At 40.8% G+C, this 27,513-nt stretch overlaps 1 protein-coding gene across 1 annotated transcript in view; it reads right to left on the bottom strand.

Moving 5' to 3' along the window:
- The window catches only part of LOC143399502 (cadherin-related family member 3-like), a 71,933-nt gene extending 45,078 nt beyond the window's left edge, over positions 1–26,855 (bottom strand). The window contains exons 1-4 of the mRNA XM_076856219.1: positions 26,831–26,855; positions 21,658–21,854; positions 9,632–9,803; positions 8,288–8,376 (exon numbers count right to left, since the gene is read on the bottom strand). Coding sequence (XP_076712334.1) covers positions 8,288–8,376; positions 9,632–9,803; positions 21,658–21,854; positions 26,831–26,855 — 483 coding nt within the window. The remainder of the gene's footprint in view (positions 1–8,287; positions 8,377–9,631; positions 9,804–21,657; positions 21,855–26,830) is intronic.
- Positions 26,856–27,513: the final 658 nt, after the last annotated feature.

The following is a 27,513-nucleotide window of genomic DNA, read 5'->3' as shown; positions in this document are numbered from 1 at the left end:
CTTTAAGGCTGAGTAATATTCCATGGTGTATATATACCACAATTTCTTTATCCATTCATCTGTTGAAGGTCATCTAGGTTGGTTCCACAGCTTAGCTGTTGTGAATTCAGCTTCTATAAACATTGACATGACTGCATTACTGTAATATGCTGATTTTAAGTCCTTTGGGTACAGACCGAGGAGTGGGATAGCTGGGTCAAATGGTGGTTCCATTCCCAGTTTTCTGAGGAATCTCCATACTGCTTTCCGTAGTGGTTGTGCCAATTTGCAGACCCACCAGTGATGTATGAGTGTGCCTTTTCCCCACATCCTCTCACCCTGCACAAAACTCAACTCAAAGTGGATCGACACTCAAACACTAGAACAGAGACCCTGCCCCTAACAGAGGAAAAAGTCAGCCCAGATCTCCACCATGTCAGCTTAGGAACCGACTTCCTTAACAAGACTCCTAAAGCACAAGAAGTAAGATCAAGAATCAATGAATGGAATAGAATTCAACTAAAAAGCTTCTTCACAGCAAAGGAAACAATCAATGACATGAAGAGAGAGCCTACAGAATGGGAGAAAACCTGAAATACGTTTCTTTGTGGACTTCTGGTAGAAATTCTACTTTCCTAATTCTCCTTTGACCTGACTAGTCCTGGTCAGCCTCATTTTCTCAAGCCTTCTCCTCGCCTGTCAGTGTCGGGACACGCCCATACTTCATCCTTGAGCCTTTTCTGTATCCACACTTGCTCCCTGGGCATCTCATATCTTGCTCTATAGATCCCATGTGCAAGTTGATAACCCCACATTAATATTCCAGCTCCCGCCTCTATGCTCAACTCCAGGTTTATTTGTTTGTTTGTTTTCAATCTGGTTGCTACTCCTCCCGGATACCTAATTGGCTTCTTAGTCTCAACTTGCCCCAAACAATTCACTGGCTGCTCTTTCCAAACCCCATTCCTCTTCCATGAGTAGCTCAGGCCCAAATCCAAGAAGCTGTCTTGACGCCTTCCTCTCCCTGACGCTCCACGTCCAATTTGTCTGCGAGTCTGTCAACATTGCCTTGGAAATGTAGGCACACTGCCGACGTGCTTAGGAATGAAGGGGAGCTTGGTTGGCAACTTACAGGGCGGGGGGCGGGGGGGGTGTAGCTCACTGGATCAGTGAACCCTTAACCTGGATGAGGCCCTGGAGTCAATCCCCAGCCGAACCCCTCCCCGCCAAAAAAAGCAACTTACCATGAACCAGTTCAATAGAATAGAAGGGACTAGTCACCAATACAAGAATGGACAACTGGGAAATCATACAGTAACCAGAGGCTACTGGTGGGTGTGTGGGTGACCACTCCCTTGGTCAACTCTTTCCACTTTTCTGTACATTGGAAATGTTTCATAATAAAATGTTTGGGAAAATAAATAAAAGTCAATGATTCCTCCCCATCCCAACTGCCACCTCCAAGACCCAGGTGCCATCGTCTCTCACACCATCATCTCTCACCTTGATTATTGCTGTCACCTCTCAATGGTTCCCCTGCTTGCACTTTTGACTTTTTATAGTCTGTTTTCTCTAAACAGAAGGTAACTTGATTTTTTATGTAAATAATAGAATTTCCAAGGGAATCTCCACATCGATCAAAACAAAAGGCAGAAGCTAGGGTGGTGGCTCAGTGGTAGAGGGCTTGCCTGGCATGTGTGAGGCACTGGGGTCGATTCTCAGCACCACGTATAAATAAATGAATAAAATAAAGGTCTATGAACATCTAAAATTTTTTTAAATGCAAAGTTTTTTCCAACATTTATATATCTCCAATATCAACTTTGTAACTTCTACTCATTCTTTGCTTTGCAGACATATTGATATCTTTGTAGTACCTTAAAAAGGCAAAAACTGTTCTCTCCCAAAAGTTTTTCAATGGACAAAGAATTTGAATACATATTTCTATAAAGAAAATGAGAGTGGTAGTGCACACCTGTCATCCCAGCAGCTCAGGAGGCTGAGGCAGGAGGATCGAGAGTTCAAAGCCAGTCTCAGCAACGGAGAGGCCCTAAGCAACTCAATGAGACCCTGTCTCTAAATAAAATACAAAATAAGGCCTGGGGATGGGGCTCAGTGGTTAAGTGTCCCCGCATTTAATCCCTGGTTCCAAAAAAGGAGGCGGGGTCAATAAATCTAAATATATATCTAGAGTAAAAAGATATAGAAATGACCAACAGGTAAATTTTTAGAAAATGTTCCACCTCACTAATCATCAGGGAAATCTAAATCAAAACCAAAATGAGATATCACCTCAGCCCAGTGAGAATGACTATTATCAAAAAGTCTAAAGATAACTTGTGGAGGAAAGAGAACTCTTACACACTGTTTATGGGCATTAGTATGTATATTGTGGAAAACAGTATGGCGTTTCCTCAAGAAAGTTAAAAAGAGAATGATCATACAATCCAGCAATCTAACCCTGGGGTATAATCTGAAGAAATAAAATTAGTACATTGGAGAGATATCTACACAGTTATGTTTACTGCAGCACCTATTCACAACAGTGAAGAGCATTGGAATCAACCTAAATGTCCATCGACTGATAAAGTCAATGTGGCACATCTACACAAGGAATACTATTCAGCCATAAAAAAATGCTATCCTGTCATTTGCAGTAACATAGATGAAACTGGAGATTGTGAAGTTTCATAAGTCAGACCCAGCAAGACAAGTACCCGATGGTGTTATTTATAGGAAGAATTTTTAAAAACTGATCTTCTAAGAAGTTGAGAATAGGATTGGGGTTACTGGAGGCCAGGAACAGCAGTGGTGGGAGGTGGGGAAATGTTTATTGATGGATAATAAGCTAGAATTGATGGATAGTAAGCTAGGAGCAAGAAGTTCTAGTGTACTGTTGCATAGTAGGGTAACTGTAGATAACACTAATGGGCTATGCAAGTTGAGCCGGTCATGGTGGTACATGCCTATAATCCCAGCAGCTTGGGAGGCTTAGGCAGGAGGATCTCAAGTTCAAAGCCAGCCTCAGCAACTTAGTGAGGCCCTAAGCAACTCAGTGAGACCCTGTCTCTAAATAAAATACAAAAATGGTCTGGGGATGGGGCTCAGTGGTGAAGCACCCCTGGGTTCAATCCCTGGTACCAAAAAAAAAATTTTTTTTTTGAAAGTTTTTATAAAGATAGGACAAATGTTTAAGGAGATCAATTTAAGCATTATACAATATATACATGTAAAGAAATTGTATGTTTTCTCTTCTTTGCAACCCTGAGTCCTAATACATTCTCAGAGTAATTATGGCTCATAGAAGAAATAGACTCCTATTTATTAATTTTGCCTACAAAATATGTATTGAAATGACAGGACTTAATATTCCCAACGCTGAATGCACTCTGCCTGTTTGCTGTGTCTCTTCACACCTGTGAAACATGAAAATGGAAAGCTAGAGGCTATTCAAAGGAAAGGACAGAGGCCCTTTTTTTTTTCCAAAATGATTGCACTTTAAACAATCCATCAAAAGCAGAATTACCACCTCAAATTGTAAAGCAGAAATTTACATATTCTGGTTTCTAATGCCATAGACTCATCTTTTTTCTTCCCTTTTATGTTTGTTTTACAGCTGAGTTATAAAATAGGAGTATATAATTAAAATCCTCAGACTCATAATTATAAGCCCGGCTGCAGAATAACTGTTGAGCCTTTTGATGATTCCGCCGCTAATTATGCCCCTTAGAAATTCCAAATATCACTTTCCCATAAAAAGCTGATCATTGTCAGCCTTCAGTCAACACACTTGACTGATGGGAAGATGATGTTTATTTCCACATGTTTACCAGTGGCCTACCCTGACTTGGTACCCTTATTTTACTAAGGAGGGACAGATAATGAATCCATAGACGTAGATTTATATTTATCATTGAATGGCATATTTGTTTTCTTCCTTCACAAACTACCATGAAACTTTCAGAAGTTGCTCCTTATTTGGAACTTTTAAAATCTCTCCAGTAAGTTATTAGGATGTGGATTTGGTAGATTATGTCCTATTATCTGATGCCTAAAAGAAAATAAGTGTCTGTAAATTGAATGCCAGCATATGTTTGAAGATCTATGTTCTGAAATGTGTCACTAATTTTTGGGGTACTTTGAATCAGCTACTCTACCTTGAATTGCACACATGAAATCCTGTTTTGTGGAAATATCCCTGTCACATTTTAATCTCGCCCTTCCTACTCTCCACCTGCTCTTGTCCCTCCCCCACTGCCCCACTGCAAATGCTTGTCCAAAAAAATGCTGAACCTGTTTTCATAAAATGCTGTTTCTGTAGACACTCGAAGGCACAATACCTTACTTTGAAAGATATCTTTTAAGGAATAAATTTATTTCACCATTAAGAAACAAACAAACAACAACAACAACAAAATCCAGGCACAGTGGTGGCACATGCCTATAATCCCAGCGGCTCAGGAGGCTGAGGCAGGAGGATCTTGAGTTCAAAGCCAGCTTCAGCAATGATGAGGCCCTAAGCAACTCAGTGAGACCTTGTCTCTAAATAAAATACAAATTAGGACTAGGGATGGGGTTCAGTGGTTGAGCACCCCTGAGTTTAATTCCCGGTACCCGCCACCAAAAAAAATTAAGTCATATTTGACAATTAAAATAGCATAAAGAGGTATGCAACTTGATGACTTGGTATAATTTCACTAGATATAGAATTCTTTTTAAATTTTATTAGAATTCTTGCTGGTTGTTTTTTTTTTCTCTCTCTCTTCCTTTCAATATTTTATTCCACTCTTTTCACTTGCATGGTTTCTAATGAGAAGTCTGCTGTAATTATTATCCTTATCTCTCTCTAGGTTTGGTGGTTTATTTGCCCTTTGGCTTTATTCAAGATTTTCTCTTTGTATTTGGTTTTGTAAAGCTTGAATTTGTCTAGAGGTACACATACGTGTGCATGTACATGTGCATACATGGGCATATATAAATACACTCATCTGTAAAAATATGTGTATATCCCGGATGAGATAAGGCTCAAGTCTCCCTTCTCTCATCTGGGAGAATAGTGCTTTGCCACAAAGAAGTTTTATTTCACAGTGATTCTCTTCTCTTCCCTCTGCCAAGATCTTTCTTGTATGTTCACCATGAGAACCTGGTAGAGTTCCTGGTGGTGAAATCCATGCAAGTGTCCCCCCATCCAACACTGTGGCCCATGGAGTTTCTCGATGTCATTCTACTCAACACTTAGCCTCTGATCATTCTGATAATTCCAGACTACCCTGTAAGGTCTTCCTATCTACCCCGCCCCCCCCGCTCCACCTGCTTCTGCTCCAGCTAAGCAGAGTGTGGCTGTGATACTCTGGATTCACCTGTCTCTCCAGATCTCAGGGTAGAATTTTGACCTGGTGAGTTCAAGAAAGGTTGTTGATTTTCTGTTTATTCAACTTTTCTTTGTTGTAAGGATGAGAGGTGCCACGTTTTCTATCTCAGAGCACCGCCTGCACCATGGTATCAGGAATCCTTAAAATGTGGAGTAACAATGGTTGTTATGGTTTGGGTGTGAGGTGTCCCCCAAAAGCTCACATGTGAGACAATGCTAGAGGGTTTAAGACGGGAATGACTGGGTTGTGAGAGCCTTAACCCAGTCAGTGAGTGAATCCCTGATGGGATTAACTGGGTGGTGGCTGGAGGCAGGTGGGTGTGGCTGGAGGAGGGGGCATTGGGGGCGTGGCTTTGGGGTCTCTATTTGTCTCTGGAGAGTGGAGTCTCTCTCTGCTTCCTGGTCACCATGTGAGCTGCTTCCCTCCACCACACTCTTCCTCCATGATGTCCTGCCTCCCCTCCAGCCCTGAGGAATGGAGCCTGCTGTCTATGGACTGAGACCTCGGAAACCCTGAGCCCCCAAGTAAACTTTTCCTCCTCTGCAATTGTTCTGATCAGGTCTTTTAGTCACAGCAGCGAAAAAGCTGATTAAAACAGTGGCAGTACAGCATGAAGAGCCCTACTCCTGAAATGCATGTGGATCTGAATATGGATGAAATCCAGCCTTCTTCTAGTAACATTTATTCCATGGGCAATGCCCTTCACATGGCTTTCCATCTTCCATCATTAATAAGCAGCCGAGAGGTAGGTCACATTATATCAATTTTACCATGGGATCTAGTGCAACCTTTGTACTCTGTGGACTCCAGTTAAGCCTTCCATGAAATGTTATGAGATGATACATTCTGAAGTGCTATGGACAAACAATCGGAACAATTCCCCATCTAACAAACAGTCTCATTAGACAATTACAGAAAGCATTTAACATATTGTGAATTCAGGGGAGATATATAGACATCCTTTCCCCCAAATCACGCAGTCACAAGATCTTTCATTTTGATGGAGCACCTGAAGAAACTTGTGTTTTGTGAAACATCACTTTGGGGATTGCTGGTATTTTAGGAAACACCAAGATTTGGAAAAAGACGGGACATGGATTTGAATCTCAACTCAGCTATTTGCTGTTTAGATGAATGTTCCTAGTCTATAAATTGAAGACACAGTACTTTTTAGTTCATTGATCCATTAGGTAACATAGCAAACAATAGCATTTCCTTCAGGAATTAATATGAGGACTCGATGAAACAAATTAAGCACCTGTCGCGTGATACACACTTAAGGCTTATTAATGTTATTGTTGATCATCGTCCCATATCAGGCTCCAAGGTCCTGCCCACATTAGAACCAATTTTCCTCTGAGTTGGCCTGACAAATAAATGTGGTTACCCAGTTGCCAGAGTACTTGAATAGCACATCTGGTCTAGTCTATTGTGTCAGAGGATGTGTGTAGGAGTGTGTCAAAGTGTAAAGTTTCCGCGGCCTATGTCACGATGGAAATGTCATTCCATGTTTGGTAAAATTCACAAAGAACATGGCCCAGTCCTTCCAAATATGGCCCAGGAACCGATTGTCTTCTGAGAAAAGTATAGGGCTAAGATCCAGAAGCATTTAATCTGTGTGAGCAAGCATTTGGGGGGGGGGTCTGTCATTCGAAGCAAATGACTTGCACTAATTGTCTGGTAAATCATGGTGATTGCATGTTGGAGTCACAGCTAACCCCTATTGGACTGTCATGCGTTTTCCATCCTAAATGTTAACACTGTGGGCGAGCTACCATGGAGAACACCCAAGAAGCGATTTCAATATGATGTCTGATTCCTGGGTAGCTGGAGCTGCTCAGTGCTAGATTTTAATACTATAATCTGGAACATGTTGATTTGGAGCAATACGCATGATTAGATGGTTTAATTGTGTGTTGTAAAGGAAGCTGTGACCTTTCCAGTCCAATCCTGGATGTGACCGTACACTGTTGGGAGGAGGAGAAGACAAATGCATGCGGGGGAGTGTGACAACCGTGACAGCGTTCCTTTGTCTCATTATTCAAGTGTATTCAATAATCTTAAAACCCGTGTGGACCGTGCCCCAAATATTAGTGGCCAGCTACATCTAAAAGAAAATTCTGTGAGTCTTAAACAAAGATCTAGTAACATGACCTGCAAATACTGAGCAGATGGCCTCAACATGAACAAGTCTCTCATTTTTTTAGCCAGTTTGGACAAACAAGACAACATTAAAAATGTATTATTCTTGCCTATAAATCCATTGGCTAAAACCACTGGAGTTTAATAATGCTGTACTATTTCATATGGCATCAGAAGTTAAGGCAGCAATATCAGCCCCACCATTGGCAAGACGTTTTACACTTGGAAAACTACTTTCACATTCATTGTGTTTGACCAGAGGAGAAAAGCCATACAAGAGAAGAGATACCAGCAGGTTTCATTTCCCCAAATTTACAATAGAAACCAACAAAGCAGAAATGTGGGGTGATTTGCATGAGTTAAGTGAGGACTTAAACCCCAGTTTCTTAGCACTAAGTCCATGGTTTCTTCCCTGTCTGGGGCATTATAAAGTGGAAGGACAAGAGATAGAGTTCTTTTCCTAGAGTCACACATAAATTCTGCCAGAAAAATAAGGTGAGGGGCATTGTTTCTCTACAGTGCATGCAGCCAGAAATCCCAAGAACAAAATGAAAATAGCCGGGCATCTTCTGTTACCTAAGGATCAGGTTGGACCTTCCTGCACAAGAAGGAACGCAGAGGGTTACCCAGACATCCCAGACCTCAGTCATGGTCACCTAAAAGGTTCTAAGGTATGTTTGGGACCTGAGCAGTGGGTATAAGTGATGGGATGGTCTCTGTGGCTTTGTATTTGCATGCAACCATTGCAGAAAACCGCAAGACGTTGATATTCTTTGTTCTAAAACATAAATTACCTCCAAAGCAGCATCCTCTGGGTCCTTGGCTGTTGCTCGGTAAATGATGGTGCCCGGGGCAGTGTCTTCTAGGATATAAATCTCAGTAACTGCCAGAAAAGGTACAAGAGATGTGATTGAAGGAGTTTCACACTATGCTATCCTCAGCCCGCCCCCCAAAAAAGCCCTCATTCAATTCTGTATTTTAGATAAAAATTATACTTGCTCAGCACAAATGTTTTCATAGAGTGCCTCTAATTAAGCCAATTGTTATGATGATGATGACAGTAATGATGATGATAGACACCATTTATTTAGTATCTACTATGTGTCAGGCTAGAGGAAAAAGATTTTAAAATTTAAGCGGGACACAGTGATACATGCCTATAATCTTCAGTGGCTTAGGAGGCTGAGGCAGGAGGATCATGAGTTCAAAGCCAGGCTCAGCAATGGCAAGGCGCTAAGCAACTCAGTGAAACCCTGTGTCTAAATAAAATATAAAAAATAAATTAATAAATAAAGGAGGGCTAGGGTTGTGGCTCAGTGGGAGAGCACTTGCCTGGCACATGTGAAGCACTGGGTTAGATCCTCAGCACCACATAAAAATGAATAAACAAAATAAAGTTATTGTGTCCATGGATAACTAAAAAATATTTTAAAATATATATAAATAAAAATAAGGGGCTGCAGATGTGGCTCAGTGGTTAAGTGCTTCTAGGTTCAATCCCTGGTACGAGGGGCAGGGGAGGCAGTAACTAGAGGCAGGTGGGTGTGGCTGGAGGAGGGGGCCTTGGGGGCGTGGCTTTGGGGTCTCTATTTGTCTCTGGAGAGTGGAGTCTCTCTCTGCTTCCTGATCACCATGTGAGCTGCTTCCCTCCACCACACTCTTCCTCCATGATGTCCTGCCTCCTCTCGAACCCCGAGGGATGGAGCCTGCTGTCTGTGGGCTGAGACTTCTGAAGCCTTGAGCCCCAAATAAACTTTTCCTCCCCTAAAATTGTTCTTGTCAGGTTTTTAGTCACAGCAGCAAAAAACTGACCAAAACAAAGATGTATAAGTGGTAGCAATCACAATAAGAAAGACAGGGTCCCTGACCTCACAAAGCTTCCAGTTTAATGGACACACTCCTAATTAAATCATCACACAAACGAGAGAATGATTTTGGTGCACTGTAACCACACAAATCAATGTATCACTATCATCAATGAACAAGCGAGTATACCCTTGCATGTAACCCATGGGTTACTCCTGTTGTCAGTGTTGTCCCGATCAGTCTTATAGCTGGGTGCCATAAGAGCACCCAGGACCCAGAGCCTACAGCTACATCCACAGGAGCCCTCTTCCTCCAAGGAGAGACCTCAGTACCTTGGTTTCCAGGGGCAAGAGATCCTGTGAAGGTGGGCGGCTCATTCACATCTACAATCTGGATTAACATGGTCTGGGATGCTGTTGCCCCTTGGCTGTCTTTGGCATAGATTATCAGGGAATAGAGCATCACACTCTCAAAGTCCAGCTTGGGTACTCCAGTGGTGAGTAACTAAGTTAAAAAAAAAAATAAGTAAATAAATGCAGAATCGTGGAGCAAACAATTGGCTTCATCAGGACATACAGGGAATATGTTAGATCTACAGTCTCCAATATTGGTCAGCATTTTGTTTTGTTTTGTTTTATGGGTTTTGTTAGGTTTTTGTTTTTGCCTTTGTTTTCATTTCTGAGATGGTCTCTCACTAGCTGGCCTTAAAATCTAAGGGATAAGTGATCCTCCCACTTTAGCCTTCCAAATAGCTGTGCCCCTCCATGCCCAGGTTTAAATTAACATTTTTAAAAAGGCATAAAAATTTTGAACTTAAGCTGGATATAGTGGTGTACCCCTGTAATCCCAGTGGCTCGGGAGGCTGAGGCAGGAGGATCTCAAGTTGAAAGCCAGCCTCAGCAAATTAGCAAGGCCCTAAACAACTCAGTGAGACCCTGTTTCTAAGTAAAACACACACACAAAAAAACTAGGGATATGACTCAGTACTTAAGTGCCTGTGAGTTTAATCCTCATACAAAAAAAAAAAAAAAATCTTGAAGCTCACTCATATCATGTCAAATGATTTCTCCTCCATCTTTCCCACCTTCCCAGACTTTAATTTGGTCAAGGATTATCCTGACATCTCAATCTATCCTTGCAAAGTAGGTATTAGAATTAGGTGCAGAAATTGGAGACTTGAGGAGGCTCTGCAGCGTGGCTAGGTTTTCACAGGTAGAAGTGCAATGACTGCAATGACTTTAACTCCCTCTGACTTCACACTCATGCTCTTCATGAATCTAAAATGGCTAGGACCTCATATGGCAGAGGCAGAGTCTCTCGTGTCTCTCCCTTGTTCACTCACCTTTATGTCCTGTTCTAGGTCCCTTCATGGTTTCCGCACTGACTTTTGAACTGCCCTATTGACCTGAGATACCCCCACCTCCCGGCCTGAGGTGGAGCATGCACAGAACTGGATTCCAGTCCCATCTCTGGTGAGAAATAACTCCAAGACTCTGGCTCTGGTCCTTCAGCTCTCTGACTTGATTTTCTTTATCCTTATATGAGATCACTAATATCATTTCCATGTCCTCCATGATACCAAGAGTTTGGGGAATACTGTTTCTAAAATATTTCTTTTTTAGAATTAATGGAAATGGTGAAATAGTGGAAAACAAAGATTTTTATTGAGTACCAATACTCAGTGGAAGGGGTTGGACACTCATCTTTGGACACCCTTTTCAAATCAAGAACCCTTTTTCTGCTAAGAAAATACTAAGAGCTTACACGTATGGAGCACTTACTTTGTGTTAACTGCAAACATTTAATAGTAATTACATCATTCCACCTTTTTAAAAAAACAGTGTGATTGACATGTTAATATGTCCATTTTATAGTCAAATATGAAATACAGACTTTGAAAGATCATCCAGCAAGAAACAGGCAGGGCACAAATGCCACTCTGATTCCAAAGCCCATCCGCAGGGCAAGGCTACCCACATGGCTGACTGTGGTTCTGAGAACAAAAGGATCAGAATGTCACCCAGCCAACCTTCAGCCAGCAGAGCTAGCATTTGTTGATCACTCTCTCCGAGTCCGGGATTACTTTCTACTCTTTGCCTCTGTTAATCATCAAAGCAAACCTAAGAGGGAGGTCCTAATGTCATCCCGCTTCACAGAGGCTGAAATTGAAGCTCAGGTTATATAACCTAGCTGGGAAATACATGCTGCGCTTGGAGACAGAGCATGGGCCTGACCCCTGCCCATCTGTTCCCAACACCCTCGCATGGGCCAGAACTGCCGCGGACAGGAACACAGAGGGGTGTTTTCACAGTTCCATCAAAGTCAGCAATACCTGGCATCCGATACCATTCTCTACTGAGCAAATGCCCCAGGCTGGACAGGATCTCTTCAAGTCTCACGGTTTTCCTATGGAGCGAATGAATGCTCTAGCATCCCCCAAGCTGCTGAGGAAGAACTAAAGCTCAGGAGTAAGAAATTTTGCTTACAGTAACACCACTCATAGTAACTGAGCTGGGGTTTAAAGCCAAGGCTTCCTGACTCTAGAGCTTTTTTTCTGTTCTCCACATGCTAATGATTCCTGATAAGTTCATTTAATAGCATAGCCTGGTTTTAGGATCTATGGGGCTTTCCAGCCTCAATTAAGCACTACAACTTTGTCTTTAAAGAGCTCCTGATCCAAGAAGCACGGTCCTATGCCCCAGCTGCCATTTTCACATGGTTTGCCCCAAAGGAACAGCAACTGTGTCCATTTTGAGTATCAGGCTCAACAAATATCAGCTCTCGATGAACATTTTTTAAGTCGACCAAATTCTCATTAATTGCGCTTGAACTGAAAGTCGACAGGAAGATGGTTTAAGTTCCCGTCTGGTGGATGCCTCCCATCCAGAGAACAGGAAGTGTGCATAGAAAAGGTGACTTGGGGAGCTGGGGTTGTGGCTCCGTGGTAGAGCACTCTCCTAGCACATGCGGGGCCCTGGGTTCAATCCTCAGCACCACATAAAAATAAATGAATGGAACAAAGGTATTGTGTCCAACTACAACTAAAAAATAAATAAATATTTTTTTAAAAATAAATATTTTTTAAAAAATAAGGAGACTTGGGTTCATTTCCCCATCCTGCCTAGGCAGCCCCTTTCGCGATCCTCAATGACAGTTGGGAATCTGAAGGTAACATAACCATGTCTCATTCCCATGGATGGATCCATATCATCAGTTCATGTGATTATTGTTTGTTATTGTTTCTCCAAGTGACTTGTTTGGTGGTGTTTTGTTGAATGCTTGGCCAGTGGCCCGGCTAAGCCCAACCAGTTTTTTGCAAAACAAACAAGCCTCCATGTGTCACGGTAGAAAGTCCAACAAAGGATAATGATATGCTAAACCCCAAATAGAACAGTATATTCTCCCTTTTTTACTGTAATATTATAGAATTAGATATCAATCCATTTCATGTAGCCTTTATCTGCAGGAATATTTCTGGGCTACCAAAACCGTTTCATAATCAAACTGCTTCTAAACCTATCTAGAGCTGGTCTATTAAATAGCTCTGATACTGTGGCCACATTTTTCTTATTGTCTTTTTTCTTTAAACTGTCAGTGGGCCTTGTTATTATTTACTTATCTCTATGCAGTGCTGAGAATCAAACCCAGTGCCTCACACATGCTAGGCAAGCATGCTACAACTGAGCCACCTCGCCAACCCCCACATCTTCCTTACATTATTATTTTTTGACTGTCTATAATATGGCTACTTAGATTAGATTGGAAATGTATCTGCTATAGCAGCAACTATTGTGTGTTAACTGCTTATCATGGACCAAGCAGTCAGATGATACTTTGCATATATTATCTCATGGAAACTTTCCATCAGTCCCCGAGTGAGGTGGTATTATTGTTAACACCTTATTATAAGGAAAATAAAAAGCACAGAAAGTCAAGTAATTTACCCAAGGTCATGTTGTTACTAATTGTAGTAGCTATGATTGAAAAGTGGGTTTGTCAGGCTCCAAAATCTGTGCTTAGAATAGTGATGGTGCACTCATTCTCTCTCTCTCTTTCTCTCTCTCTCTCTCTCTCTCTCTCTCTCTCTCTCTCTCACACACACACACACACACACACAGGAGGAGGAGGGGGAGGGGGAGGAGATGGCAGAGGAGAAGGAGAAGAAGAGGTAGGAGAAGAAGAAAGTGTTGAACAGGAGGAAGAGGAGGAGCACTCAACTCTCTGATAACCTTTTGCTGCTGTTTATACTTGTAACAAATATCCTGTGAAAAAAACAATATGAGACACATTTTAGACTGGAGCAGGAAGACACGCCAGCTGCCCAGCCACACCGGAGCAGGAAGACGCCAGGCGTGGAAGTCCGGCCCCGCCCCAAGTGCTAGTCTGGAGGAAGCCCATCAACCCTTAAAATCCATCAAAGCGGGTGTGGCTACCAGCATGGTTCTGCAGCTGATCCAGGTACCCTGTTTCCAACTCCCCCATCCTTAGCCGCGATAACTCAAAATATTTCCCACAAGCTTTTGGGGGTTGTAGCTATCAACGCAAAACAACAACTGTACAGGCACCTGGTTTCTACCTCAGAGACTAGAGTAGGGAAGATACAGGTGGAAGCTCATTTCCTTTCACACTGGCTATACCCACCACCCTGAATACAGAGGCTCAAACTAGGAATAGACAACGCCACCTACTGGAAGCAAGGAAGACAGAGTTCTGAGAGTCTTTTTTTTTTTCCCTCTCTCTTTCTCTTTTCTTGTCTCTCTTCCACAACTTCAGCATATGTGAAACCAAGAACTGTGCATGAACAACTGAATTACCAAAGTAATATAATATAGAGGAATTGCATATACCCCACCTCCCCCCCCCATTTTTTTTCTTTATTTCTATCTTACTTCCCTTTCCCTTCTATTATTTCTCTTTTCTTCCTTGTTATTTTTTTTTCTTTTTTTTTAAATTCGTATTCTCTCTATTCCACTTTCAACCTCCTAACTTTTACTATCTATACATAGGGTAACTATCTAAATAGGAGGTTGAGTCTATACATTCTTCCATAAATTACCAGTCTAGTGGTTAGAGTTCTCCAAAGGTGCTAAGTTAGTTTAACCTCATACCCTCACTCCTTTCCCTCTAAGTATAACATCCTTCGTCTGAAATTAAGTTTTCTATATGCCACCAGATACGGTACGCCTTTTATGAAACTAAGGAATATATTCTTAAGTAATAATTAAAACCAATATCTATAGTCTTAGAATCTAACTATAAATGTATTAATAATGAAAACTTGTGCTTAGATAATGTACTGTTGATATTGGGATCTGTTAACATTGTCTTTCTCCACAAAAGAGGGATTTTGGAGCTATTCAAGAACAATACAAATATATAAGGGGAAAAACATTTGCACAACAGTTTCACAAAGCTAGAAAGAATCATGAGCAGTATGAAAAGACAAGGAAAGAAAGGACCACAAACAATACAGGTTAATTCAACATTAGATGAGGTAATATCTGCAGATGATAGAATGTCAGACAAAGAGTTCAGGATATACATGCTTCAGATGATCTGGAGTTTCAAGGAAGACATTATTCATCAAATTCAGACAATGAAAAATCACTTTGACAATGAATTACATAAACAAATCTAAGAAGCAAAAGATGAACTCTATAGGGAGATAGAGGATATAAAAAACAAACAAACAGAAATCCTGGAAATGCAGGAAACAATAAACCAAATTAAAAACTCAAATGAGAGTATTACCAGCAGAATAGAACACTTGGAAGATAGAACTTCAGACAACGAAGACAAAGTTTTTCAACTTGAAAAGAACATAGAAAGCTCAGCAAGAATGTTAAGAAATCATGAGCAGAACATTCAAGAATTATGGGATAACATCAAGAAACCAAACCTAAGAGTTATTGGGATACAAGAGGGTACAGAGGTCCAAACCAAGGGAATGAGCAATCTATTCAATGAAATAATACTAGAAAACTTCCCAGACTTAAAGAATGAAAAAGAAATCCAAATACTAGAAGCCTACAGGACACCGAATATACAAAATCATAAGAGATCCACACCAAGACACATAATAATGAAGATGCCCAACATACAGAATAAGGAGAGAATCTTAAAAGCCACAAGAGAGAGGAAGCAGATTACATTTAGGGTAAACCAATCAGGATAACTGCTGATCTTTCAACACAGACTCTGAAAGCTAGAAGATCCTGGAACAACACATTTCAAACGCTGAAAGAAAAAGGGTTCCAACCAAGAATCATGTATCCAGCGAAATTAAGCTTCAGGATTGAAGATGAAATAAAAATCTTCCACGATAAACAAAAGTTAAAAGAATTTGCAGCTAGAAAACCAACTCTTCAAAACATCCTTGGCAAAACATTACAGGAAGAGGAAATGAAAAATAACAATGAAAACCAACAGCAGGAGGTAGTACAGTAAAGGAAAATCTAAGCATAGAGGAAAAACAAATCATGTTAAGTATCGTACATAACCAAATATGGCTGGAAATACAAACCATATCTCAATAGTAACCCTAAATATTAATGGCTTAAATGCACCAATCAAAAAACATAGGCTAGTAGAATGGATTAAAAAAAAAGATCTAACAATATGCTGCCTACAGGAGACTCATCTGATAGGAGAAGACATACACAGACTGAAGGTGAAAGGTTGGGAAAAATCATATCACTCATACGGACCCCAGAAGCAAGCAGGGGTGTCCATACTTGTATCAAATAAAATAGACTTCAAGCCGAAGTTAATCAAAAGGGATAAACAAGGACATTACATACTGCTCAAGGGAACCATACACCAACAAGACTTGATGATCATTAATATATATGCCCCAAACAATGGTGCAGCTACATTCATCAAACAAACTCTTCTCAAGTTCAAGAGTCTAATAGACCACAACACAATAATCATGGGAGATTTTAACACACCTCTTTCACCAATGGACAGATCTTCCAAACAAAAGTTGAATAAAGAAACCATAGAGCTCAATAATACAATTAATAACTTAGACTTAATTGATATATACAGAATATACCACCCAACATTAAGCGGATACACTTTCTTCTCAGTAGCACATGGATCCTTCTCAAAAATAGACCATATATTATGTCACAGGGCAAATCTTAGCAATTACAAAGGAGTTGAGATACTACCATGCATTTTATCTGGTCATAATGGAATGAAATTGGAAATCAATAATAAAATGAGAAAGGAAAAACCCTACATCACATGGAGATTAAACAATATGCTACTGAATGAACAAAGGGTTACAGAAGACATCAAAGAGGAAATTAAAAAATTCTTAGAGGTAAACGAAAACTCAGACACAACATATCGAAATCTTTGGGACACTATGAAAGCAGTACTAAGAGGAAAATTCATTTCATGGAGTTCATTCCTTAAAAGAAGTAAAAGCCAACAAATAAATGACCTCATACTACACCTCGAAGCCTTAGAAAAAGAAGAACAAATCAGCAGCAAATACAGTAAAAGGCAAGAAATAATTAAAACTAGAGCTGAAATCAATGAAATTGAAACAAAAGAAACAATCGAAAAAATTGACAAAACTAAAAGTTGGTTCTTTGAAAAAATAAATAAGATTGATAGACCACTAGCCACGCTAACAAAGAGAAGAAGAGAGAGAACCCAAATTACTAGCTTACGGGATGAAAAAGGCAACATCACAACAGACAATTCAGAAATACAGAAGATAATTAGAAATTATTTTGAAACCCTATACTCTAATAAAATAGAAGATAGTGAAGGCATTGATAAATTCCTTGAGACATATGAACTACCCAGATTGAGTCATGAAGATATAAACAACCTAAACAGACCAATATCAAGTGAGGAAATAGAAGAAGCCATCAAAAGACTACCAACCAAGAAAAGCCCAGGACCGGATGGATATACAGCGGAGTTTTACAAGAACTTTAAAGAAGAACTAATACCAATACTCCATAATCTATTTCAGGAGATAGAAAAAGAGGGAGAACTTCCAAATTCATTCTATGAGGCCAATATCACCCTGATTCCCAAACCAGAGAAGGACACCTCAAAGAAAGAAAACTACAGACCAATATCCCTAATGAATTTAGATGCAAAAATCCTCAATAAAATTCTGGCAAATGGTATACAAAAACATATCAAAAAGATCGTGCACCATGATCAAGTAGGATTCATCCCTGGGATGCAAGGCTGGTTCAATATACGTGAATCAATAAACGTTATTCACCACATCAATAGACTTAAAGATAAGAACCATATGATCATCTTGATGGATGCAGAAAAAGCATTCGACAAAGTACAGCATCCCTTTATGTTCAAAACATTAGAAAAACTAGGGATAACAGGAACTTACCTCAAAATTGTAAAAGCTATATATGCTAAGCCTCAGGCTAGCATCATTCTAAATGGAAAAAAACTGAAGGCATTCCCTCTAAAATCTAGAACAAGACAGGGATGCCCTCTCTCACCACTTCTATTCAATATAGTTCTCAAAATACTGGCCAGAGCAATTAGACAGACGAAAGAAATTAAAGGCATAAAAATAGGAAAAGAAGAACTTAAATTATCACTATTTGCGGATGATATGATCCTATACCTAGAAGACACAAAAGGGTCTACAAAGAAACTACTAGAGCTAATAAATGAATTCAGCAAAGTGGCAGGATATAAAATCAACACGCATAAATCAAAGGCATTCCTGTATATCAGCGACAAATCTTCTGAACTGGAAATGAGGAAAACCACCCCATTCACAATATCCTCAAAAAAAATAAAATACTTGGGAATCAACCTAACAAAAGAGGTGAAAGATTTATACAATGAAAACTACAGAACCCTAAAGAGAGAAATAGAAGAAGATCTTAGAAGATGGAAAAATATACCCTGTTCATGGATAGGCAGAACTAACATCATCAAAATGGCGATATTACCAAAAGTTCTCTATAGGTTCAATGCAATGCCAATCAAAATCCCAACGGCATTTCTTATAGAAAATTTCAATCATGAAATTCATATGGAAAAATAAAAGACCCAGAATAGCAAAAGCAATTCTAAGCAGGAAATGTGAATCAGGAGGTGTAGCGATACCAGATTTCAAACTGTACTACAAAGCAATAGTAACAAAAACAGTATGGTACTGGTACCAAAACAGGCGGGTGGACCAATGGTATAGAATAGAGGACACAGAAACCAATCCACAAAATTACAACTATCTTATATTTGATAAAGGGGCTAAAAGCATGCAATGGAGGAAGGATAGCATCTTCAACAAATGGTGCTGGGAAAACTGGAAATCCATATGCAACAAAATGAAACTGAATCCCCTCCTCTCGCCATGCACAAAAGTTAACTCAAAATGGATCAAGGAGCTTGATATCAAATCAGAGACACAGCGTCTGATAGAAGAAAAAGTTGGCTATGATCTACATACTGTGGGGTTGGGCTCCAAATTCCTCAATAGGACACCCATAGCACAAGAGTTAATAACTAGAATCAACAAATGGGACTTACTCAAACTAAAAAGTTTTTTCTCAGCAAAAGAAACAATAAGAGAGGTAAATAGGGAGCCTACATCCTGGGAACAAATCTTTACTCCTCACACTTCAGATAGAGCCGTAATATCCAGAGTATACAAAGAACTCAAAAAATTAAACAATAAGAAAACAAATAACCCATTCAACAAATGGGCCAAAGACCTGAACAGACACTTCTCTGAGGAGGACATACAATCAATCAACAAGTACATGAAAAAATACTCCCATCTCTAGCAGTCAGAGAAATGCAAATCAAAACCACCCTAAGATACCATCTCACTCCAGAAAGATTGGCAGCCATTAGGAAGTCAAACAGCAACAAGTGCTGGCGAGGATGTGGGGAAAAGGGTACTCTTGTTCATTGCTGGTGGGACTGCAAATTGGTGCGGCCAATATGGAAAGCAGTATGGAGATTCCTGGGAAAGCTGGGAATGGAACCACCATTTGACCCAGCTATTGCCCTTCTCGGACTATTCCCTGAAGACCTTAAAAGAGCGTACTACAGGGATACTACAACATCGATGTTCATAGCAGCACAATTCACAATAGCTAGACTGTGGAACCAACCCCGATGCCCCTCAATAGATGAATGGATAAAAAAAAATGTGGCATTTATACACAATGGAGTACTACGCAGCACTAAGAAATGACAAAATCATGGAATTTGCAGGGAAATGGATGGCATTAGAGCAGATTATGCTAAGTGAAGCTAGCCAATCCCTAAAAAACAAATGCCAAATGTCTTCTTTGATATAATGAGAGCAACTAAGAACAGAACAGGAAGGAAGAGCAGGAGGAAAAGATTAACATTTAACAGAGTCATGAGGTGGGAGGGAAAGGGAGAGAAAAGGGAAATTCCATGGAAATGGAAGGAGACCCTCATTGTTATACAAAATTACATATAAGAGGTTGTGAGGGGAATGGGAAAAAAAATAAGGAGAGAAATGAATTACAGTAGATGGGGTAGAGAGAGAAGATGGGAGGGGAGGGGAGGGGGGATAGTAGAGGATAGGAAAGGTAGCAGAATACAATAGTTACTATTATGGTATTATGTAAAAACGTGGATGTGTAACCGATGTAATTCTGCAATATTTGTAATGTTTTGAATAACCAATAAAAAAAATAAAAAGAAAAATAAAGACACATTTTACACCAAACTGAAAGTTAGAAGCAAATTTTAAAAATCTAAGGATAAAAAGGTTTGGAAAAGTTATCCAAGAGCCTCATAATAGACCTCCCTTGCCCCTTTTAATCTGTTTTCCTCACAACAGCTAGAGTGAGCCTTCTAAGATAGAAGCAAATTGTTTCTTTTTTCTGTAGGACTCTCCAGTAGTTTCTTAGATGTGGGAGGATTTAATGTCTCTGATGATTTACCCTTTCCTATGTTCAGGTCCTTTGCAGTGTTCCTTCTACTAAAGGAATTGCCTTTGCAGTTCCTTCTACTGAAAATAGAGCATATTTCTCCACCTCCCACTAGCTTGGACATGTGGGGACATGTGACTTGCTTTAGCCAATGAGATGGGAGGAGACTTGGGTCTTGAAATATACATGAGAATTTGAGATTGTTCTTTTGTTCTCCTCCTTTTGCCTAAAGAGGGATAGGCTTCTGCTTACCAATGTCCCGAGGAGCATGAGAGGCACAAAGAAAGACCTGAACTCAACTGCAGCCTGGAACCAAACCAGGTGGCACCCCTAAACCATATGTTTCTCATAAGGAGTTTATTACTTACAGCCCATAAGCAATGTGACCTCCATGTTCATGGTGGTTCTCTTGCCCTCAGGTTCCACAGGGGCGATGCACAGGGACCAGGGGAATGCTGTGCATACAGTGGGTTGCACCATATTTGAGGGACCCTGATCTTAAGGAACCTGAAGCTCTTATAATAAGCAGTAAACCTGCCTGAACACTGCCCCCCTGGGAAAATAGCATAATCATAGCTAGATGGTATATCTAGGCCCACAGCCCACGTAGGCTTTGCCTCTCACCTCCTTTGCTGTCTCATCTGTCACCTTGCTTCTGCTTCAGTTCCTGTCACATGAAATTCAATCTCTTCTCCTTATCCCGCCCCTTTGTTCCACCATGCCTTGACACGTGCTGTGGCCTCTCCCTGGAATGCTGTCTCCTTCGTCATCTACTTAATTCTTTCCCATTCTGCAGATGACTTTTCATGTAGCTCTTTCTCAGGAATCCGGACCAGGTCAAAGGTCCCCTCTAGGTGCTCTCACAGAACTCTGGGCCTGGATTTCATGGCTTTTGGTCACATTTACAATGCTATGCTTGTATGCATGTTCCCTTGGTTAATACACATCCCTCCAAACCAGTAAATATCACAAGGTCAATGCATTGCCTGCATCTGATCAGAGCCTCAATAAATATCTGTAAAATAAATGGATCATGATCTTCCCATGGATTTTTTTTTTTTAATTGTACTGGGGATTGAACCCAGGAGCACTCAACCACTGAGCCACATCCCCACATCCCCAGCCCTTTTTTTTTTTTTTTTTTTTTTTTGAGACAGGGTCTCACTGAGTTGCTTAGCACCTCGCTTTTGCTGAGGCTAGATTTGAAGTCATGATCATCCTGCCTCAGCCGCCCAAGCCACTGGGATGACAGGGGTGTGCCACCACGCCCAGCCCTCCCATGAATTTTTAAGAGTATCCAATACAGTATAGGGTCCCAATGAGAGCGTGCTAAGTTAATAACATACAATAGGGAGTGAGAAGGCAGAGGATGGCAGTTTCATTTGAGAGCCCTTGGGGTACCAAGTGATCATACTGCTCACCTACATACTTACATCCCACATGTGTGTGGATCTCTGAGACAGCATGAACGGATGGACCACAGGATTTGCATTAATAATCACAGGACCTCTAACCAGAGAAGTGTGAGGTGAGACAGACACGGTGACCACAGCAACCCGGGTGTGCTCAGGAGCATCTTCCAGAAGAGGGCTGAGATTCTCAATCATGAATTTGGGAAGAGCTAGAACATCTGAGAGGAAACATAAAATTTGACTAATTACAAAAGAATTTCTGCAAAGCTTCCCAATCTGCTTCATGTTTTGAAACCGACAAAATAAGACGAGAACCACTAGTTCCTTTTTTATTAGACGTCTTAAAAATCAGTTGAGTTGGCTTGGCAAGGTCATTAAGGATCTGGGAACTTCTTCTTCTTCTTGCAAGCTAACTCCTCAAGTTTATGGACAGCAGCAGAAGACAGAGGATTATTTTATTGATGGCACGGCAAGCAACTTGAACTTCTGTGTTCACATCCCTACTTTTCTTTTTTTTTTTACTATTTTTTTTAGTTGTAGATGGACATAACATCTTTATTTTATTTATTATGTAAATAAAGATGTAAATTGAGATGCTATATAACATCTTTATTTTATTTATTTTATTTATTCTGAGGATCATACCCAGTGCCTCATGCATGCCAAGGCAAGCACTGTACCACTGAGCCGCATGCCCACCCCGCATCTCTTTTCTTGTTCCTCAGGGAACACAGGGGCAACACAGAGGGTCCCGGTGGATGCTATGCATTTATATCACATTTGAGAAGCCCTAAGCTCAGAAAGCCCAGATCTTTACGAATGACCAGAAAGCTTCCTGACCTTTGCCCTGGATGGAGAAAATAGCCTTATTATAAGATGACCAATCATCCTCCGAGCCAGAGGGTGACAATGTCCTTGATTATAATGTACTTTTTGTTTTCCAAAGTTCTATCCATCCCTCAGTTGCCCCTTGGATATCACTTCTTTCAGAAAACCTTCCCTGAGCTGGGCACGATGCCACACACTTGCAATTCCAGCGACTTGAGAGGCTGAGGCAGGAGGATCGTGAGTTCAAAGCCAACCTCAGCAACTTAGCGAGGCCCTAAGCAACTCAGTGAGACCCTGTCTCTAAATAAAATATGAAAAAGAGCTGGGCATGGGGCTCAGTGGCTAAGCACCCTGGTACAAAGAAAGAAAGGAAGAAAACCTTCTGTGGCCTGCCCCAGTTGGCTTGGATACTCCTTCCTAGGGGTTCCCGTATCACCCCCTAGTGATGGTTCCCAGCATAATAACCTTCCACTTGGGTGCATTCCAGGGAACCGTAAACTCTAACTGAATAACAGCACTTACCACATATTTGTTGAATGAATGATAAAATAACAGTAATGACTGTTTATAGGACATTCTTTCACATGGAATTTTTTCATTGAATCCTCACATTACCCCTGGAGTGGGGCTGCTATTGTCGGTTCCATTTTGCACACGAGAAAACTGAGGAACAGAAATACAGTGACCTCCATCTCACCAGGAACAATAAATTTGGCGAGGATATGGGGGGAAAGATTCGCTGATACATTACTGGTGGAGCTGCAAGTGGGTGCAATCACTATGGAAAGCAGTATGGAGATTCCTCAGAAAATTTGGAATGGAACCACCATTTGACCCAGTTATTCTACTCCAGGTGCATATTATAATGATGCAGCCACATCAATATTTATAGCAGCTCAATTTACAATAGCTAAGCTATGGAGCCAATCTAGGTGCCCTTCAACAGATGAATGGATAAAGAAAATGTGATATATATACACAATGAAACATTACTCACCATAAAGAAGCATGAAATTATAGTATTTGGAGGTAAATGGATGGAACTTGATACTATCATGCTAAGTGAAATAAACCAATCTCAAAAACCAAAAGGCTGAATGTTCTCTCTGATGCTAACACACTATAGCATGGGGGAAGAATAGAAGTTCATTGGATGAGACAAAAGAGAATGAAGGGAAGGGGGGATGGGAATAGGAAAGACAGAAGAATAAATGGGATAGAACTTTCCTATGTTCCTAGATGAAACTCCACATCATGTACCACAAGAATGGAAAGTTATGTATGATAGGTCAAATTATATTCTACTGTCATATATATCTAAAAAGAACAAAAATTTTTAAAAGCATACAACAGGCAAAAAGAAAAGAAAAGAAGGAAGGAAGGAAGGAAAGAAAGAAAGACAGACAGGCAGATAGGAAGGCAGGCAGGAAGGTAGGTAGGTAGTGACCTTCTGTTATACAGCTAATCAGCAGTAGAGCCAGAATTTGAACCCCAAACTTGCTGGATCCCAATCGCATGCTCTTAAATGATTCAGATGGCTTCATGATTCAGAGTAAATTTCTTTGGGGTAGAAAAAAAAATGGGAAAAAGCAAATATCTTCAAAATGTCAAAATTGAGAAGGTCCCCAGACAACCAACAGCAGTGGCCCTGGGATGAAGGAAAGGACTCCTCCTCAGGAATGGCCTTTTGGATCCACAGACCTCGACTCCTGTCTGAAGCCGGCTTCTTCCTGGCCACAGGATCACTTGGGCAAGCAGCTCATCCTCTCGGAAACTAGAAGTCAGGGGTGTGGCTCAGTGGAAGAGCCCTTGCCTGACATGTATGAGGCCCTGGTTTCAATCCCCAATACTGGGGGAGTGGGGGAGGATTAACAGTACAGCATCTTGTGCTTCAGAATTTGCTAAGAGGATAGGTCTTACATTAAGCATTCTTACTATGCACGCACCCAAAAGTGACACGGGAGATTTGGGGAGATTTTCAGTATGTCTGTGATTTTGATTGCAGTGATGGTATTATGGGTGTTTGCAAACATCCAAACTTATCAGATTCTACACATTAAATACATTCTGTTCTTTGTCGGTCATTGTACCTTAATAAAGCTGTTAAAAACAAACAAACAAAGAAGAAGAAGAAGCTAGAAATCAACTGTGACTTCAAAAGAAGCCACTTTGGTTGAAACTGGTGTGAGGTGATCACCACTATTTAAGAGATTGAGATTATTGGCCATTATTTTTAATAAAGATTTGCCAGTCACTGTCATAGAAACTGTATGATTTCTTGTTCCTGAAGTTCGTTATATGTTTTATTAGATACAGTGCATGAAAGGTGGGTAAAAATAGTTTCCGAAATGACATTATTTCATACAACTTGTGTCTAACCCTGCGGTGTTGGGAAATTACTCAGTGCTCAAAGTCACGATGCATTTAGAGACAAAAAGTCATTATGCACCCTACTGAGATGGCCTACTTTGATTCTATTTTTCTCCCTTTCTTTCTGTCGTGTGTGTGTGTGTGTGTGTGTGTGTGTGTGTGTGTGTGTTTTCTCTGCTCCCCTTAATTTCAGCTGAGTCTTGTTCTTACAGCAAAGATTTCAGTGAAGATACACTCAGACTAGTTTCTCAAAACTCATTTGGAAAAGGCAAAGTTAAAGATAGGGCCTAGAGGTGGGCTTGGTGACACACATCTGTAATCCAACAGTTCATGAGGCTGAGGAAGAGAATCACGAGTTCAAAGCCAGCCTCAGCAACTTAGCCAGGCCCTAAGGAACTTAGCTAGACCCTCTCTCTAAATAAAAAATTAAAAAGGGCTGGGGATGTGGTTCAGTGGTTGAGTGCCTCTGGGTTCAATTTCTGTTACCAAAAAGTAAAAAATAAAAAAAATTACACCCACAAAATACCCAGGATTTTAGAGAAGCCCTGTCTTAATATATAACTTTAAATTTTCTAGTAAACACATTTTTTAAAGTTTTCTAAAAGACAGGTAAAAATAATTTTAATATATTTTATTTGAACTGATATACATAAAATATTATTTCAACATGTAATTAACTTGTTAAATGTTAGTAAGATAGTTTACATTATTTTTTCATGTAAAAATCACCTAAATAATAGTATATATTTTATATTTACAACACATCTTAAGACAGAGTGGCCATATTCAAGTGTTTAGTGGTTATCATTTCAGACAACATTGTTATAGAGTTTATTGGAGTTGTGTAGTTTATTGGAGTTGTGTATCATTTGTTTCTCTTAGAAATACAAAATCTAATCATTATTAATCAAGAAGTGGAAATTATCACAGTTATTTTTCCCTTTCAGATTTGCAATACCCATCATTTTAGAATCATAGACATATTTTACTTGATGTTTTGTTGGTAATGATGATATTTGACTTATACCCTCTTCTAGAAGTAACTAATTCTAAAGCAATCCATCAGCGGGTTTATTTTATGAAATCAATTTTTGCAACCCTGAGGAAAAAAAATATCACTTAATGTTTTCATGTAATGCATTAAAAATTTAAATGATTTATTTTTAAACTTGGGGGTATGTTTTGTTAATTAAAAATATGATTCATGCTATTTTTAACCAAATACTAAAGTATATAAGGTAAAAGAAAATTCAAATCGCCACATATTTCTCCCCATCTCTGCTGCTCTCACATTTATTTCTACATTCAACTCCAAAAATAATTGTTATCAATTTTTTGGTATATATATTCTTCTGGAATTTTCTGTGCCTATTTGCATATGAATAGACCTATTTTTTTCCCCCCGAGGGACTTTCCTGTGTTGTAGTTTTAGGACATCCTTCTCTCTGCAGTACACCACTGATTACTTTTTACCTGTCCTTCAGAGCCCCCAGGCTGCCTCCTGCTTCTCGTGGCTCTGACATCCACAGTATGGAGGGAGGACCATTTATGTCATCCTCTACCGATGGCCATGTACGTGGCCTCTAATTTTTGCTATTACAAGTAAACCTATATGCATATTGTTGGGAAAACATATAACGGTGGCAGCACCCCAGGAAAAAACCCCAACATGACGCCTAACGACCTTCTTCCTCCTTTTTTCCTTTCACTGGCACGAAACGTTCCCGCCGGCGCCAATGTTCAAACCCTGCTGGTGGGAAGCCTTAGCTCCAATAAGAATTAACTTCTTGGGCTCCGCAACTGACATATGGAAGAGCTTGCCAATAAATGGGTGACCTGTTATCTACCTCAGCCCTGCTACCTCTCCTTAGACCTATATAAACACACAGCCTTTTGTAATAAAGCGTAACCTCTTTGGTGATCTGTGTCATGTGGTGCAGCGTCTTCCAGTCTTACAGTGGTGCCGAAAACCCGGGAGATGGTGTGCTCGACAAACCGAGCCCCCTCTCGGCCACCGCCATCACCAACGACACATTTCGCCCTTGTCTGTCTTTTGGGGTGCGGGCTCCCTGCACTCACCACTGATCGGGTCTAGGTAAGTTTCCCCCTCCCTGGCTCGCCAACTCCCTTCAGGCTTCCAGCAGGGGACGCGACCATGATCATCCGGCACGCTCCTGACACCCAGTAGGGAGGAGGGAATGCACCCCACTAAGACCTTCACCGGTCGAAGTGGACCCTCTGGCTACCCGCTTCCCTTTGGGGCATGAGCCTTCTGGGTTTACACGAGAGAGGCTCCCTGGTCTCTTCCTCCTCCGCGGAAGCCGCGCCCCGCGGGAGCTGTGTTCAGCCCAGAGCTGAACTTCTGGCCCGGAGCTGCATTCCGCTGGGGCTCTGTTCTTTCCTTCCTTAACTCTCCTTCCAGTAGAAAATTTTCCTGGCGCCAGGTGACCCGCAGCCTCGACCTTACAGGGTCACACAGACTGCACTTCGTCGGTGACGACAGAGCTGTGCCCTCTGTGCCTACTCGCAGTGGACTGGTCACTTCAGGGACGCCCACATGACCCTCCATCTGCTCTACGCTCCCAGGAAGCTCCTACGGCCCAGGTTAATTCTTTTTCTCTCTTTGCTCTCCCTTCCTCCACTATTTAACCATGGGTGCCTCCTCATCTATATCCGAAA

Source organism: Callospermophilus lateralis, chromosome 1 (assembly GCF_048772815.1).
Source record: "Callospermophilus lateralis isolate mCalLat2 chromosome 1, mCalLat2.hap1, whole genome shotgun sequence".
In the NCBI taxonomy this organism is placed as follows: Eukaryota; Metazoa; Chordata; class Mammalia; order Rodentia; family Sciuridae; genus Callospermophilus; species Callospermophilus lateralis.
The sequence above is the reverse complement of the archived record's forward strand: the minus strand, read 5'-3'. Positions and strand labels throughout refer to the sequence as shown.